The sequence below is a fragment of the Rhea americana genome, unplaced genomic scaffold, assembly GCF_003343005.1.
Source record: "Rhea americana isolate MKP2758 unplaced genomic scaffold, rheAme1 scaffold_71, whole genome shotgun sequence".
Classification (NCBI taxonomy): domain Eukaryota; kingdom Metazoa; phylum Chordata; class Aves; order Rheiformes; family Rheidae; genus Rhea; species Rhea americana.
This window is the reverse complement of record NW_028186879.1, coordinates 90781-107224: the sequence shown is the minus strand read 5'-3', so window position 1 is coordinate 107224 and position 16444 is coordinate 90781. Positions and strand designations below refer to the sequence as shown.

At 41.6% G+C, this 16444-nt stretch overlaps 1 protein-coding gene across 4 annotated transcripts in view; it reads right to left on the bottom strand.

Annotated features, from left to right (window-relative positions):
- KATNAL1 (katanin catalytic subunit A1 like 1) overlaps positions 1-16444 on the bottom strand; it is a 133805-nt gene that overhangs the window by 80619 nt on the left and 36742 nt on the right. For 3 of the 4 annotated variants that reach the window (XM_085321822.1, XM_085321823.1, XM_085321820.1), the window contains exon 2: positions 7113-7288. In XM_085321822.1, the coding sequence (XP_085177948.1) occupies positions 7113-7274 (162 nt within the window). In that variant the 5' untranslated portion in view covers positions 7275-7288. Of the gene's footprint in view, positions 1-7112; positions 7289-9253; positions 9330-16444 lie in introns of those variants that run through there. The other variant, XM_085321821.1, reaches the window with a different exon arrangement.

The window sequence follows — 16444 nt, the reverse complement described above, 5'->3', positions numbered from 1 at the left end:
GGGTCATAAGATGTAGATGTCACCACTTCACTGAAGTCTTCATGCACTGCTAAGACCAACTCACGCACTGCTGTGCATGTCTGGAAATCAGTATTGGTGCTCTAGAGCTAGGATTATCTCAGAGCCATGCAAATCTCACCTGTTACAGCCTGGCAGCTGGAGCTGCAGACACATCTTGGACTTTTCCATCCTCTGGAAAGAGGCTCTAAAAGCCCTTGTGAAGAAATACCACATTARGATAATCGCAGGTTGCCATCAGACACATGACTGAGCGAGGCCAAAACTAGGGTACCCTGGAAAGTTGAATCAAAGGCCAGCCACYGAAGACAGCTTAAAAGAAAGCCAAGGAAAGACACCAGGCACCTTGCTGTGCTCACGTCSTAAGTCCACGCGAGACAGAGCTGGAAAAAAACGTTGCCTGAGAATACTGCAGCTAGGCTTCAGTTTGTGGCAAACAGAGGAAGACAACTGAGGATGATATCAACACGTGACAATGATGTTGTTTGAAATCCAGAATCTCCTTCTGAATATATACTGCACAGACCCTGGACAATCAAGAGGACCAAGAGAATGGAGGTCTGTATATCCTTTCTGCCCCCATCTTCTGTRGGGCAGAATCCAGGTTACAATATAACAACAGCAAGTTAGGAAACTACTATTAAATAGCAAGACACCATACGACTGTTGTCCCAGTGGTGCTTCCTGATAAAAGGATGTGTCCACTAGCCAGAGATCTCCCCAAGCTCTCTCGTACGCTCAGAAAGGTACTATGATGGGTAAATGCAGGGTGCTGTCTTGCTGGCAYGCATTTAGAAGTACCCCTCTCCCAGCCTGATGTTTACCTGTTCATCCCATTTCTCCCAGGACTCCGAGAATGGCTTCTTCCCTCAACTGCCCCATTCTACATATTCAAAATGGCTGCTGCCCCCACACATACTTCTGTAGGCCAGATTCAAGACAGAAAGCATCCTCAGACATAAGCATTTGTTGATTTATAAAAAGAATGAACAAGTAAATGGACATCACTCAGTAAAGAACATCATCTCTTTCCGGAAGCTACAGTTCTCCTAAAATACTGCTGGGTGCGTCCCACATCATTATACCCTGTAATATTTTCCAGGAATTTCTCCCSTGCAAAGACAAAATAGGAGATTTCAGAAGCATACGGAAATTCTCTAGTATAAAACTTAAATTCTAGAAAAATATACATGACTATCCTCCACAAGATACCAGCAAGGAAAGAGGCAAGGGGAAGGGTTAATTCCTGAGGTCCTACACAATTCTTGCAAAAGTGCATTTACTTCCCCACCAGTGGTAAATGCATCTGTGTAAAAGGAGCCTTAGGTACAGGAAGTGCTTTATCATTTCACAGAGCAAAGCAGCCTTTGTGCTCACGCCAGATGGGCTAGCTGTATCTTTCCAATGACACAGGACATCCAGCTCGGGCAGGATTGTTCTAGTAAAGACAGTAAATACTTGACATGCTCCCCTGGCTTTTGTCTCTCTGCTTTCTTGTCACACGATCAGGAGACACATCCTGTGCAAGAACTTCCTCCTGAGTTACAAGTACGATTGATTACTAACTTAGTTCCCTCGATCTATCTAACACACATCCCTCATGTCCAAAAATAAATCCAGCCAAACAGCTGCTGGGACATACAGAAGAGTGAYACGGCATAAATCTTGCAGGGCAACACTCCACGAGAGGCAGTCGCTTCCTACTGCAGCTCTCCAGGAATACACGCAGATTCCTCATATTAGCATTTAAATATATACAGAAAAGTAGGTGGAAAACAGCTTGCCACCACTGAGGTCTGGGACGCTGTCGTTCGGTTCTCTAGACCAGAAAGGAGGGTGATGTCTCAAAATTGAAAGACAGTGAGTCTTTGATGCCTTAGAAGTTGAAAATAAACTAACAACTGCTGGTCATTTCTTACAAAAAACCTGAACAGACCAACTCTCAAACACGCAGCCCTTATCAGTTATCCAGTATCTGACACTCTAATAAACAAAGAAGTCCTAAACATACTCATAACAACAACAAAATCACAAAGGAAAAACAGCTGATAAATTCCCAGAGGTCTTAAGAAAACCTAGTCAGATGAAACAGGTGCAGAAAGAGTTCCTCAAACTGAGAAAAAAATAACCCAAAGAGGCAAGCCAAGAAGGGCTATGCTGCCATTATGGAGCCTTTGGGTCACTCTGGGGTGACTAAGAACAGTGCTACCTAACAGCAGCCTAGGCAGACCGCAAACAGAAACCACTCCTCTGGACTCACCTGGTCTTTTYGCCCCATTACATCCTGCCCTCGGGTATAACAGCCCCCAGCTGGCTCCCACTCAGGGTCCAGAGAGCCCAAAGTAAACTTGTAGGTCATTCATGTTTGACCAGTTTCAGGAACTAGCATGGCCTGAGTTAACAGCTCACCGTTACCGGAAAGGGAGGCCTCTCCTCACTTTTTCTGCCCASCTACACTCTATTACTGCTCTTCCGGATTCAACTCTGGCACTCATCTCAACACAGTAACATAATTCAGCTTAGTGAAATGGCAGAAAACAAACCTGGGGGCAGGAAAGATAAAGGACAGCGCTGCCCGGTTTGCAAGCTGAATTGGTTTGCCACCCTGTGATCAGGTAAGTACTAGGACAGAGCACAGAGCGGGGAGAGAAGCTGGTGCAGCTGGGGGAAGACAGGAGAGGGCCCCCACCAGCCATATCATCTCTTCAATACAAGCAGCATTGCCAGCACTGAGTGGTTTTGGAGAGCTTTCCTTTGATATTTGAACCTTAAAGATTTACAGAATGACCAAGCAGAAAACACATCCCAACATATGGTATAAAACACTGTGATCCAGAGATGAGTCCACTGATTCTCAGTGGTAGTTGTAAAAACATTTCACAGAATTCCTCTGGACTGAACTGTGTTTAAAGATGGAAAAGAAAAATTCTCATTGTTTATTCTCAAAGCAAAAACCCCAATGCACCTAATCACCTGCTCCAGTGATTGCAGTTGGAAAGGGTGCCTTGCTGGCTGCTCAAAGCACTCAGAGTCATTGAACTTCTGCCTCTCAGCTCCGGCTGAGSCGCCTGTGCTCTCCTGTATCGTGCAACACACAGCACACGGTTCTAACATGCAGCAGGTTTTGCTCAACAGCCTCTAGCCTTGTCGTAAGACAGTACTATCTCCCGGGGGCACACTCTGCTGTCATTCTGCAGCTGCTGAACTGTCACTGAACTAGTTCTTTCCTACAAGCCAGCTGTCTAGTAAAAAGACTGCAACAGCCAAGATACTCTCTCAGAATAAACAGGAGGAATGTCAACATCAGTAAAGTTCACAGTGGCAGTCATGAGAATAAATATGCCTTTTATTGTTGCTAAGCAAAAAAAGAGATGAGTTCTTTCACATTTTGAACCTCCCCAGACCATCCTGCATTTATGTGGATAAATGTGCCCCACATGTCAGCCAAATCTCAGAGCACACTAGAGAAGTACACTTTTTTTTTWAATGAGTTCAGAGACCTAAGAGTGAGGATAGGAATGGGGCTACTCTCAGCCACCTGAAAGAAAGGTGGGAACCCCTGGATGCAAAACAAATAACTGGACCTCAATAGCAGGTCACAGAGCTCCCCAAGCTAAATTAGTACCCAATCAACCACAATGAATTCCCAAAGGGTTGAGAAATTCTCATGTTGTGCCACTGCCACTTTGGTGGACTCTGCACTGGCCTTCAGGATGCATCTTTTCTCCATTTGAAGTTCTGCAGGTTGTTCCACGTTGATAACACAATCCCTCTCCCCAAGTCAGTGCTGGTTTTGAAACCCCAGAAGGAGTATTACTTCAAGTGGAACTGCACCAAGAAGCCTTATCTGGAGGATGTACATTCACCTTCCTCTTCCTCCTAATTGTCATCTCAGCACCAAGCACAAAGATTCCTTGATGACATGGTGCAAAGTTGCAAAACTGAAGCTGTCTCGTTGTGCTACACAAAATAGAAGTCACCAAGTATTTGCACTGTAGCACTGAACATCATTCTGTCCAGATCAACCTGTGGAAATTCACAAACAATGACACCTAAGGAAAGAGGGGTAGATCAAGGGTATTTGGGAGTCTGATCCAAAATCCCAACCACTTCTGGCTTACCTCTGCTCTACAACCCTCAATACACTGCTGGAAAAAAATCCTGTGTTGTACAGAAGGCAACAAAACAGATTATTCAGAATCAAGTACCCATTCACTGTAGAAAAGTGACCATACAGGGAGAAAAGCATAACAGGTAAGAATTATTTAGCTAGAGACATGGCTGTAAATATTCTTTGAGATATGTTACTCTTATGAATTTTCTCATCTTATGGGGGAACATATACACTAACACTTGACTGCCTCAGAAATACCAGAACATACATCCTGCTGATGTGCCATGCACAAATGTACAAAAAGAGTATGCTTCATGCTAGGAGATTCCCTCACCTTCTAATTCCTAGGAATCCTTCAGGAGGCTCATGGAAGAGGATAGATTGCAAATGCACATACAGACAATACTTTTCAAAGAACTGATTTAAATAACAATCCTTTCTGTTCTTTGAGTGCTTACCTATGTGCACATTCACACTGTGAACAGCTCTCAACAGTAACCTGGAAAAGCTCTACCTGCCCAGCATCTGCTAGAAATGGTAAAATTCCACCTCTAGGATGGCATTGTACTTCTCAGATTCCTCGAAGGATGAATAAACTAAAAAAATGGCCAGTTCCATATTCCAGAGGAGGAAAGTTTCAGGTAAAAAGCAATTGCCTTTGTCTCCTTAACCATGCCCTCAGGCTTGCTTTGCTTCTGGTGCCACTTGCAAAAAGCATATGGCGTATGGGAATATTTTGCTTCTGCACATAAATGGTACCAAGTGCACTGGACCTGAATTTTGATAAATTTGTCATGTGAATGGCATTACTCTTTCGTGTCAAGGATATAAAAGGCACTCCCTTTATTCTTTTAACATTATAGACAAGGAGTATTTTCTTGTACTTTCTTGTAACATAACTTTTGGTTATACTTTTTTCAAAACAGTCCATCAGTTACTGGATATAGCTACTGTTGAAGCTGGGAAGCAGTACCGACACCCAGATCATCTCTCATACTGCATGATAAGGAACGAGAAGGCACAACAATTATTTAATCAAGTCTGCATGAGAAAGCAGATCTACACCTACAGGTCCCACTAAGCCATTCGGAGGCAGATATGGAATGGTTGGTGGTTCCACAGCTGTATCATTTGCTCTCATGGCTGTATCATTTGGCTCTGAGGGCTACAGGTAGTCCCATAAATTGACCAGAAGACAAACAGACTGGGGACAAAGCAGAGTGTTTCTTTACATGTCTTACTTTCTGGTCTCTGTCCCTGAGCCGAGACTACACCAGTAATCACCATGTCCTATTTTGACAAAGCTCACCTGCCACCACTGCATTGGGAAGTTTCAAAACTAACATGAGAGAGCAGGATGAGAGATGCTGCCCCATCTGCTGATGACCTTTCTGAGAATGGTTCCCTAAACTGTGCACGTGGCACCATCAGAGGCCATTCTGTTTTTCCCTAAAAGAGGTAATTCCCGAGAAGATGCAAGATGTGCAGTCAGAAGGTACAAGATGTGCAGTCCTCTGTGTAGAAGCCCACTGCCTTCCACAAGGAACAGTCCTGGAGACTGTTCATGGTCCCTTTCTACCTTGGGCTTGTAACCAATGTGCAGCACATTTTCATGCTACAGAGGCTTCTCTGAAGCAGTTCAAAAGCAACACACAAAGTTACAAGACTTCAGAAATTAATCTTCACAAGACAAGAGCTGTTAAAAGTTTAATGGAATAATCAAGGTCACCAGAGAAAACACTAAACACTAAAAGTGAAGGCAGCACAGTGATGCAGCCGCAGAGCAAAAGCCTCATCCTTTGCCTTCCTCTAAACTACAACTTCAGCAGGAACTCAGGATATGTACAGGCCATGAACTCTTTTTTGATATCAGCATGGTAGGGGAAGCTTGAATACAAATACTTTAAAGTGAGTATCTCCTATACAATATCTAGCACATTATAACACCAAGAAAGCCAGGCGCTATCCCAACTGCTTATGCACATACATGCTTTGCAGGTGAGCTCTTAATATTCAGACGGACCTTTAAAGATCTTTGATAAAGAGCTATGCATAGTATTATCATTAGAAAATGATCGGTAGCAGTGATCTAGCTATTATTACACAAAATACCCTATGTTAATGTCAGATATTTGAAGCACAAAAACATAACCAAAGCACCTGCTGCAATAAAAAAAATGTGCTTCTGGTTTTAAATAACATTACTTAAACATATATTTCTATTAAGAAAAACATCTTGAAATCATCTCTTTAGTTACAGTAAAATTAAATCTTTTATAGGAGCTATGTGCTTCTTTCACAGTATTTACATAACATGAGTTCTTTATTCTGGAATGCACCTTTACAGGCCCAGGGATTAGTTTTTCAGATGGAATACATTTTGTATAATGAAAAATGGGACGACAAAACGTCAGGAAGACTTAAATACTGAAAGTGCTAATAAGAGGTCTTATATTTCAGCTGTGGATTAGTTCACTGATTTCAACTATTTCTGTTAACAGGCATGTATTCAGATGTTCACAAGATCCAAGCTAACAGTTAATACTTCAGGTTTTAGAAGCCTGATCCAAATTTGCATCATATCATTTCAGTTAACTGCTACTTAGACAACCATTTTAGATACTAACTCATCCATGCACCTCTTTGTGTACTGCATCTTAGATGGATAAAATAGCAAAGGGAAGTCATCAGCAAAACAGTTCTTCAAAGTATTCAGTCACACACAATTAGACCAGTGATTAGCCAGACATAATATGTGAAAAGAAGAAACTAGATTCAGCTAGGACAGAAGAAGTCCTTTTAAATATGCCACAGAAAATACTAGCTCAAAAATATCAACTAAATATTGTGAACAAAATGTCATAAACTTAGTTGAAATATACATCATCTACATCTTAAAAGTTTCGGAAAGGCAGTGTATGTATCAAATATCAGGTATATATAATAATAATAGAGTAAAGGTAACTTCATTTCACTGTACCTGTTGCCATTTGCCCTTAATTGCTGGATCCCTGATTGACTGACAATGTCTCTGGATCTGCTGGATGACACCCTGGTAATATACCATTGAAGAGTCGTAATTCCCAAGGAGTGCATATTCTCTTCCTTTTTTGGCATTATCACAAATCTCTGCTAAATTCATCTTCCCTCAGAAATCTGAAAGAGAACATGATCATCAGGAAAGAAGAACTTTTACAATGTTTTGAATCATGAAATTTTGATTTTGCTATATTTCTCATAGCTGAATTATGTCTTTTTTTTCCTTTATCAACCATTAGCTCTGGAGGAATATCTCTTTACTAGCCTAAGGTTTAAGATCATAAATCAGAACTGTTTTATCAATGATAAAAAGGAAATCCAATTTCTTCACTGTTTTTGGCCCAAATCCTGTTAAATTAAGTGCAAGAAAATTAAATGCCCTGTGCACACTGAACCTTGTTGACTTCAAGGACCTAACAAGCTATGCTTTAATTTGTAGAAAACCACAATATATCAGTCAGCAAACCATGAATCACAAATCACACAAGGCATTAAATTGCTTATTATACTATTGTATTACATATGTGCCTAAATGCTCCAACTACCATCAGGGCAGTCTGCACTAAACACTTTGTTTGTTGAATGACAGCTTAACTATATATAAACTTGAGAACTTCGTTCTGTTTAAATATCACTCTCTCAAAGTACTCCAGAATTCACAATCTTACTTGGCTTTTTCATAAAATTTAACATGTCACTTTGGGATTTATAGCTGAGTTAGTGATCCAAATTTAAAGACTGCTTAAAACAGAGATTCCCAAAATATATCCTTCCCTTAGTCCAAAAAAACAATGCAAGACCAGCAGGTCTCACTAATGTCTTTTCATACAAGCAGTAAATCACAGCATGACTAAAGCAAAACCACAGAGTCCAACTTTTCCCAGTAACCAGTCAAGAATGAAACCACACATTCAAGAGTAAGCTATACTGTATAGCTAGATTTGTATTTAAGGTTCAGATCTATGGAGTGCCTGCCCCTTTAGCTTATCTGAATCTCACAAGATACAAAATCTAGCCTTACTGCACAGAATGTGCATCAGAATGTGCAGGGTGCATCACTGGAAAGACCTAGTACTGTAGTAATTAAGATTTCTTTAGCATTTAATTGTGAAATTCAGAAGATGATAACCAACAGGAAAAAGGGGAAAGTCACTTGCATTACACTGGAAACAGAGAAAACAGAGAAAAAGGTAAGAACTAAACATAGGTAAGAACCAAACCCATTCAGATTCAAAGAGGAAACTGGTGAGTGAACAGAATCCAGCATCCAATCCTCAAATACATCAGGGTGAGGATCTGTTAGACGAATAGCTTGCCTTCATATAGAAAACGGTTCRCAAACCTCTGGAGGTTTTCCCCCGCAAACAGCAAAAAATGAGAGACTAAAAGCAACATTTCTAAGGAACTGCTGCATTTAATTCCTAGAAATCCAGAATATTAAAAAGAGTATGTATTTAGTTCAGTAGTCTCTGTTATCTACTTACTAGCTCCCACCCTCCCAGCCTGTGTTCAACTCCCTTTTACGTTAGGAGGACCGAAATTCCCATCCAGCTCCCCTTAATCCTTTAACCACCTTTAAAGAGTGCTGTATTCACTGGAGGAAACAATCTCCCTGTCCTCACAGGAAGCTGGGCCAACGTAGGGTCAGGAATGCAAGACGCAGAAACACACGCTTACTTTAGAAGAACGTTAGTGGAGATAGCTGGGAAGCTGGAGAGGTGAGAAAACGTACTTGCATTTAAATGGGAGAGGGAAATCAAACACATCTCCCATTTCCTCCAGCAATCAAGAACACAGGGGTTTCTGGCCTCATCTCTGTCACTCTGGAGCTCAGGCAAGAGCTTGATGCCTGGTGCATCGTGCTAGGGATCTTCTAGATATTTATAGGCACTCCAATTTGGAGCACATACGGAACTTGGTGGAGGCACACTGATGTACCTTGTGAATGATATATGCCTCCAGAGCTGACAAAAGTAGGCTTTCCGGATCTTTCTCTTGGATTTAGGCCCTTCAACTTTACTTAGAACCTACTTTAGACACCAAAACAGGTTTGAGAAAGTGAATATAACATCACACACATACCTGAGATGTTTGAACCAGCTACTATAGACTTCAGTCCTAAATCAGAGCTCTTCCAGGCACCCAGGCAATTCTTTGAGGACCTATTACAGAATAGACCAGCTATTTTAAACTAACAGTTAAAAATGGTTTAAACTAATTAGAAACCTGTTATGCACTTTAGGTATGGTAATGTTGATTCAGAATAGCCAACTTCTAAAGGAAGTCAAAATAAGCRTGTCCAAAATTAAAGAAAATTTGAAGTTATTTTTATAAAGGACTTTTTTTTCCTTGATTCTCTTCTGGACAACCCTACTCTTCAACTAGGAGGGTGGGGAAGGCGAGGGGTAAGTGACTATGATTTAGTTTACATTTTTAATTTTTATATACTCATTTGTTATTATTTATTCTACATTATATTACAGAGTTTGTGCAACATTATATATACATAATGTGTGTATATATAACATATATATATATAAAGAAACTAGAAATACAGAAATGATAAATAGTTTTTTTTTGTTGTTTCTTTGGTTTTTTCTACCATATCAGTCACATCTTTTAAGCAAATACAGAGCCAGGGACAACTGTTGTCAGGTACATTTAGAACAAYTTGCACACTCCTTGTGACACCAGCTTTTCATCTAGTTATTGCATGGTTCTTTCCTGCACTAGACCATAACAGCTCCACTGCATGTCAGGATACCCTCTGAGATGCCTTAGTTTACGGATCATTGACATTAAGAGACATTACAGACATTCACGTCAGTAGCTGCCACATATGCAGTCTTAAGCCCACTTGTTAAAAGCCCTACCTCAACTAGGCTAAAAGGTCACAGGGGATATTACTCTCTATTCTTTGGAGCATAAGCTGAGCTGATCCCTATCTGGGTTCAGAAAAGAATTCTTTCTCCCAGAAATACAGCAATGCATAATTGAGTAAGATTCAAAAGACTTAAAAAATAAAATAAAAATAAAACATAAATTTATCCACAGGCAGATATGTCACAGTATGAGTGGTGGGTGGAAGGAGGAATACAGGGGACTGCTTATTTAGCATGCCATTTCAAACCTGTGTACAACACTAATGCTAATGCAGGCTATGGTCCTCTTTTTTTAGCCTGTCTCCCACTTAATCTGACCCAATGGGCAATCAGAGGCAATAAATGCCCTCTCCTATAGACGGGGTCAGTAACAGAATTTTATCTGCTCTTTGTTATTATTCATAAATTTGCAAATGTCAAAATGAAGGGGTGTCTGCCGTCTTTATGCATCTCCTTTGTGCATTATCACCTCTGCATTTTGCTCAGCTGGTTAGAGCATGGTGCTGCTAATGCCAAGGTTGCGGGTTCAATCCCCGTATGGGGCTATGTTGAGGTTGGACTAGCTGATCTCCAGAGGTCCCTTCCAACCTTACCAGTCTATGATTCTATGATTATGTGTTTTGATTCAATGAGTTACATGACTGTGTCCCATTTTCTCCATAGGTACTTGATTTCCACACTAAATGGACAACACCAAATGAGCAGTTACTTAATTTTGCTTTATTTGCATTATCTCAATAGTCATATCAATCCTATTTACTGCATACTCAAGACATTTTTCCAAATTAGTTACTAATTCCCTCACTGGTAAGGTTATCATATATCTGGGCTGTCCTGGAAATGTGTCTTTCTCTGACCAACATTTTCTCCATGCAGATAGAAAATTTTCCACAGCTCCCTGAAATTTCTAGACATATGGTCTCATGTCGTAGCAGCTGTGCAGTACTGCTGACTGGACAGCTGAACATCTGGAAAGGCCCAGACAGACACAGATGAACATTGGTCACTAATTCTGTTTCTTATTTTCTGCAAATCAGACATACAGCATGATGCTGGGCATCTTGAAATTCAAAAAAAATGACTAACATCACAAGACAGAATGCCATACCACAGGGCACCATCTTCCTGAAATCCAGTGCCAAGTTACTGCATGTTTTTGACTCCTACAGAATAGTCAGGATGGCCCTCTGACACTGCACAACCCCAGAAGGGGTGACTTTTCACACAGACTGAAGCAGGTAATCTATGGAAAAAACACTATGTGACCAAGACTGATATAATGCTGATGCACCTGAGGGTTAAGATTGAACAGGAAGGCATTACTGCATTTTCTTTTTACTGCCTGACTTCTCAAAATAACACCTCAACAACAGCAATAAAAAACCATAGTTTTTGTGGGTCTCATCTATACAGGGATTCCTCTGTTTCCAAAGGGATTGTTAATCTCAGAATTTTTACGCATATCTAAAACTTAATCACRGATCAATCTTCCTTCCTTCGCATCCATCAGTCCACAAGTCACTCATTACAGCTCTCCTTCCAGGAATCCAYACACCAAGACACACTCCGAAACTTGCAGGAAACTGTAACGCTAGAAAGCGAGTGCTTGCCAACAACTAAAAAKGGAAAAGGAGCAAACTTGAGCATTGTCCTAATTTCACTGCTAATTCCCCCCTTTCTAGAGACATGACCCACGGCCCCAAGGCACGCAGTCAGCCCCCACACTTGTGTACTCCCCACAGCAGCCATAGCCGCAGAAGCAAGGAAGGGAATTCCAGTGTCACTGCGTTCCCACTTGCACTATTTATCCTCTTTTCATCTGTACCCATTTCCATTAACACGTCTAAGCAGCTACCTGGCACTTGTTCCTTTCTCAAATTCCTCATACTACTTAGAAACTTTTCCCTTACAATTAATCTAATCTTGCTTTTCCTAGTTTAAGGCCATACTGTTTTGGAGTATTTTTCTCTCCCTTGATTATATTTTCCTTAATACAGTAAAACGGTTATATCTTCCACTTTCCTTTGAAAGTTAGAACTTCTTAAAAAAAGACACATACAGCAATATGACAACAGAACCTTACCTGGAGAAGTATAAACTGTAACACTAACTGGAACATTACCAGAGGAAGAAAAACATAAGTTCGTTTTTTCTTCCATCACATATGATTCCTAGTAGAGGCCTGCAGAAATGTTCACATCCTAAAGTCTATATAGTCATACTGTATTTCTTCACATAATCAATTTTTAATTGAGTTTTTTTTTTAAGAATATGCTATTCAAAATATATTTATTCATTAAAAAAAGGAAGAAGAAATCTTGCCTGTTTTAATATAAATATTGTCCCTTTCATTTGGGGCTTAGGTGTAGAACAGCTGGTCTTCATTTCTAACAATTACTGTCCCTGTTCAGGAGCTGTCACTGATGCTGCTGACAATTATCAGGCATTATTTTTGCATGACAAAACAGCTTTTTAACTGATCACTGTAAGATGAAGCACAAACAAATAAAAGGCTTGCCAATTTCCACAGCAAAATATGTATTTCCCTATTAACTTAGCTTCCCTTAAACTTGCAGGTGTTTTTGCATAGACTTCTGTGGGAGTTAATGATTATTACCCCACAGGACTACTACTCCTTAATGCCTGTTAAAAATATATATAAATAAGCACGTGATTCAGTTCTACCAGGTCTGGATTTAAACTATATTTAACCAGTTTCTTAAAACAAAGACTAAAACTGTGCTCTGGCAGTGCTCTGCTGTATTTTTCTTTTGCTGGGCACATTAGCAGCAGCAAGAACGGCTATGACCAGGCCCCCAGCAGCCGTGGGGGCTGCGGCAGGTAATGGCACTAGTGTGCCCACTGTGTCACTTTGAAGTAGCATGCACACCAGATGAAGTGCACACACCACAGCTCAGCAAACCCGGCACTAAGSGATCGCTGAATTCAGCTCACTGTTTTCTTCTGGTTTACTGCCACTGGATTTCAAGCTGTTTTGAAATATTAGACGTGGAGTTAATGAGGGAATAAGCATGGAAGTGGGAAGGAGAAAAAGCATGCACGCAGGCCTCAAATGATGTGCGTGCAGAGGTTTCTGAGAACAAACTTGAAGCAGAAGGTTTACACAGAATGCAGGTGAAGTACTTCAAATGAAGTAAAGACTACAATAGCAGTCAAAAATAGGAAAAAAAAACACTAAGAAGTTGGTCAGTGTTTTAATTAGAGATAGCATGCCATTGCGCTGAACAGAAAGCACCCTGGAGAATTAAATGAACATTTACAAAGCCTTTGAATTACAGTTTTCTGAAGTATTAGATAGAGAAGAAACCAGATAGCTGCGCTATTCCTAAGATTGACTGCAAAATGTATTCTCTTCCAAACCAATTCATGTACCACTTTTAAATGAAGTATTTTTATTACAATGTAGAAAAACCTCAAACACCCCAACTCAGGAGTAACTGAGGGCATGTGACCAGTTTCACAAGTCCACATAACGAAGTCTAAATTMCTTAGTGTAATGAGGGGCTCTGCTAGACTGGATAAGAGAAAGGAAAGCCAACAGAGACACCACAGGGCACACACCAGGCAGCGTCACTCCACACACACGCAGTTCAGGTAACAAAAGCCTTGCAAGCTTCTTGTGTGTTTTAGGCCTGCTGGACCCAGGCCGCCTCCCCACGTCTCCCTTCTCTATGAGATGCCCTCCAGGCTGCCGGCGTTAGCACCACACCAAAGCCGGGCGAGTGCCAAGCATGCACGTGGCACCAGCTCCGCGGTAATCGAGCCCTCCTGCGGCAGAGGACACAGGGCCCGAAGACGCGGGCTATCACGGACTCCGCAGTCCCATCCGGAGCTCGGCAAAGTGGAACCCAGCCTCCATCAATAATCCCTCTGGCTCTGTGCGGAGCCACTTGCTCCTCCGCATATCACACGTGTGAGCACTTCAGGCAGAGCAAATGTGCCACCAAAGACTCCCAAGATGGGTTTGTGCAGAGCCAGCTCCAGTTCAAAGTGTTTATTAGGTCAGGCTTGGTGCCAAGAAAGGCAGTTAAACCACTTCTGCACCTGGCCCTGGATACAGCATATCCATGTTCCCACACCACCACAGCTAATAAGCCCTGCCAGACCATAGTCAGCTCCACAAAGACTCAGTTCTGGTGTCGCTGCATTCCTAGCACAGCCAATCTGCAACCCAGATAAACCTTCCATGAATAATTGCAGGTTTAATGGACGCACACATGTGTTTATAACCCTGACTCACAGGGTCAGAATTCAGACCTGGATACTTTTCCCCCATTTGAATTCCCCTTTGAATTTCAAAGAATTGGCTCTTTAGGACTATGAATGTGGGAGGTTTTTTTTAGATTAGTATTTATTTAGATTAGTATTTTGCTTTCTAGAAWTGTTTTAAAGAATAGTATATTTATATTTATTTATATATATATAAACATATTACGTGGGTGTGTGTACAAACACAAATATATATAAAAAAACCTGTTAGAGCTACATGCATCAAGACTTTGGATTTCACAGCTTACCTCTAAAAAAGAATTGCAATCAATTACACTGAAAATCACAGATAAAGGTCTATTGTTATTTCCCTGTCTTCTGTTTACTTTTCTGCCTATCCTGAGGTTGTGATTAGCTCAGGACAGGATTCATCCCTCCATGACCAGCTCAAAAGCCCCAGTCTCTGAGAGCCAAAGCTCTGGAGGCATGCTGYAGGAGAGATGTTCACTTCTGCAGTCCGCTAAGTCCTGGGAGTTGCGAGAAGCCTAAGCTCACACAGCAGAGACAGTGCCYTCTGCGTTGTTTAGCCACTGCTCTGTCAACTCTATTAGGCACATTTATTGCATTTTTTCAAGAACCCATGGCTTGGCTAAACACATGCAAACTTTCAGGCTCGGAGCAAAGGCATATCTATGCCACACAAGCCACTCATCTGCCAACAGGCAAAACTTCTGTTTCGTGTCTGGGGTCAGTAAGACTCCCTGGAAAGGCTATTAGAATTGACTGTCAATAAGGCCAGATAAAAAATACGTGGCTTTCCTCAAAACCAGATGCATTGCTATGTTTTGATCATCATRAAACAGGTATGAGAAACTTTGAAGCTTTTAGCCCAGACGCCAGTTTGACAAAGTTCCATACAAATCTAAAGCAGATTTTAAAGTGCTGGAGAATTTTAATAATAGAGAGTGCTGCCTTAACTATAATATTATAAAGCATTTTACACACTGTGGAGGTTTTAAGGGTGGCTGGAAATGAAGTGCCTGTACTGTTTATATCTTGTGCAGTCATGCATTGATCCTTCTTCTTTGGGAATACTGCTTACTACACTCAGAACCTCAAGTAAAATCTTAGTTTCTGCTACAGTCAGAGGGAAATATATGAAACAAGATGTGTTTAACATGATAAAAAAAAAAACTCTTCATCTGCAGTAAAAATCAAACACTCATCGGAAAGAAACCCAYCTCTGGGTTAAAACTATATTAAGAACATTAATATATAAGGGGAAAATACTGTGCTGACACTTGTGAGATACAGATTTTTAGAGTGAAAAAAAAAGACTCCTTCAATATACTGATCATAAATATGTGTATTTTAAATATAAACTAGAACAGGAAATTTGATTTTATTTCCCTGGACCTTTCCCTACCTATTGCAGAACACAAGATAAAGGAGAACACTAAAACTGTGGTCAGAAGATGGAGAGGGAAAGGACACACATGCCAACATTGCCATCAGGACAGAAATGCAGACACAGTCAGCCCCCCTCAAATTACTAAAAACAATAGCACTGTGTCTGCTTATGAAAGATCCCCTAATGCAGCAAGCTCAAGAGAGCTGAAGGGTGCTAAAACACATCAAACTGTACACCATAAAACAAGCTAATTGGAGAAACCTCCCCGAGCCCGTGGCTCTCTCCGACCGCTGCTACCCTCCTCTGACACACCGCAGCCCTTTTCATTCGTGGTTCAAACGGCGCCCGTGGGCCAACACTGCCCTTCCTCTGCAGCGCTGTACGCGCTCCAGGATCCTCCTCCCTGCTGCACAGCCCTCCCCTTGCATCCACTCAGCCACCCTCCGCCAGCAGCTCGCTCTCCCTTCACCCATCTATCCTCCARTATGCCCCGTTCCTTGTATTCATTTTTTTTCTTTCACTTCCAGCACAGACCTCCCCTGGCACCCACGCACCATCCACAACACGTTCTTTCCAGCGCACCCCTCCAATGCATCTGTCCAAGCATTCAGCACACCCCACGCTTGCATTTACCCACCCGGCAACACACCTCTCCTTCGGCATCCATATCCACCCTCCAACACCCCGGCACCCCCCACCCCTGCGCCCACCCTCCGCGCACCCAGCCACGCTCCGGCGCATCCTTCCCCG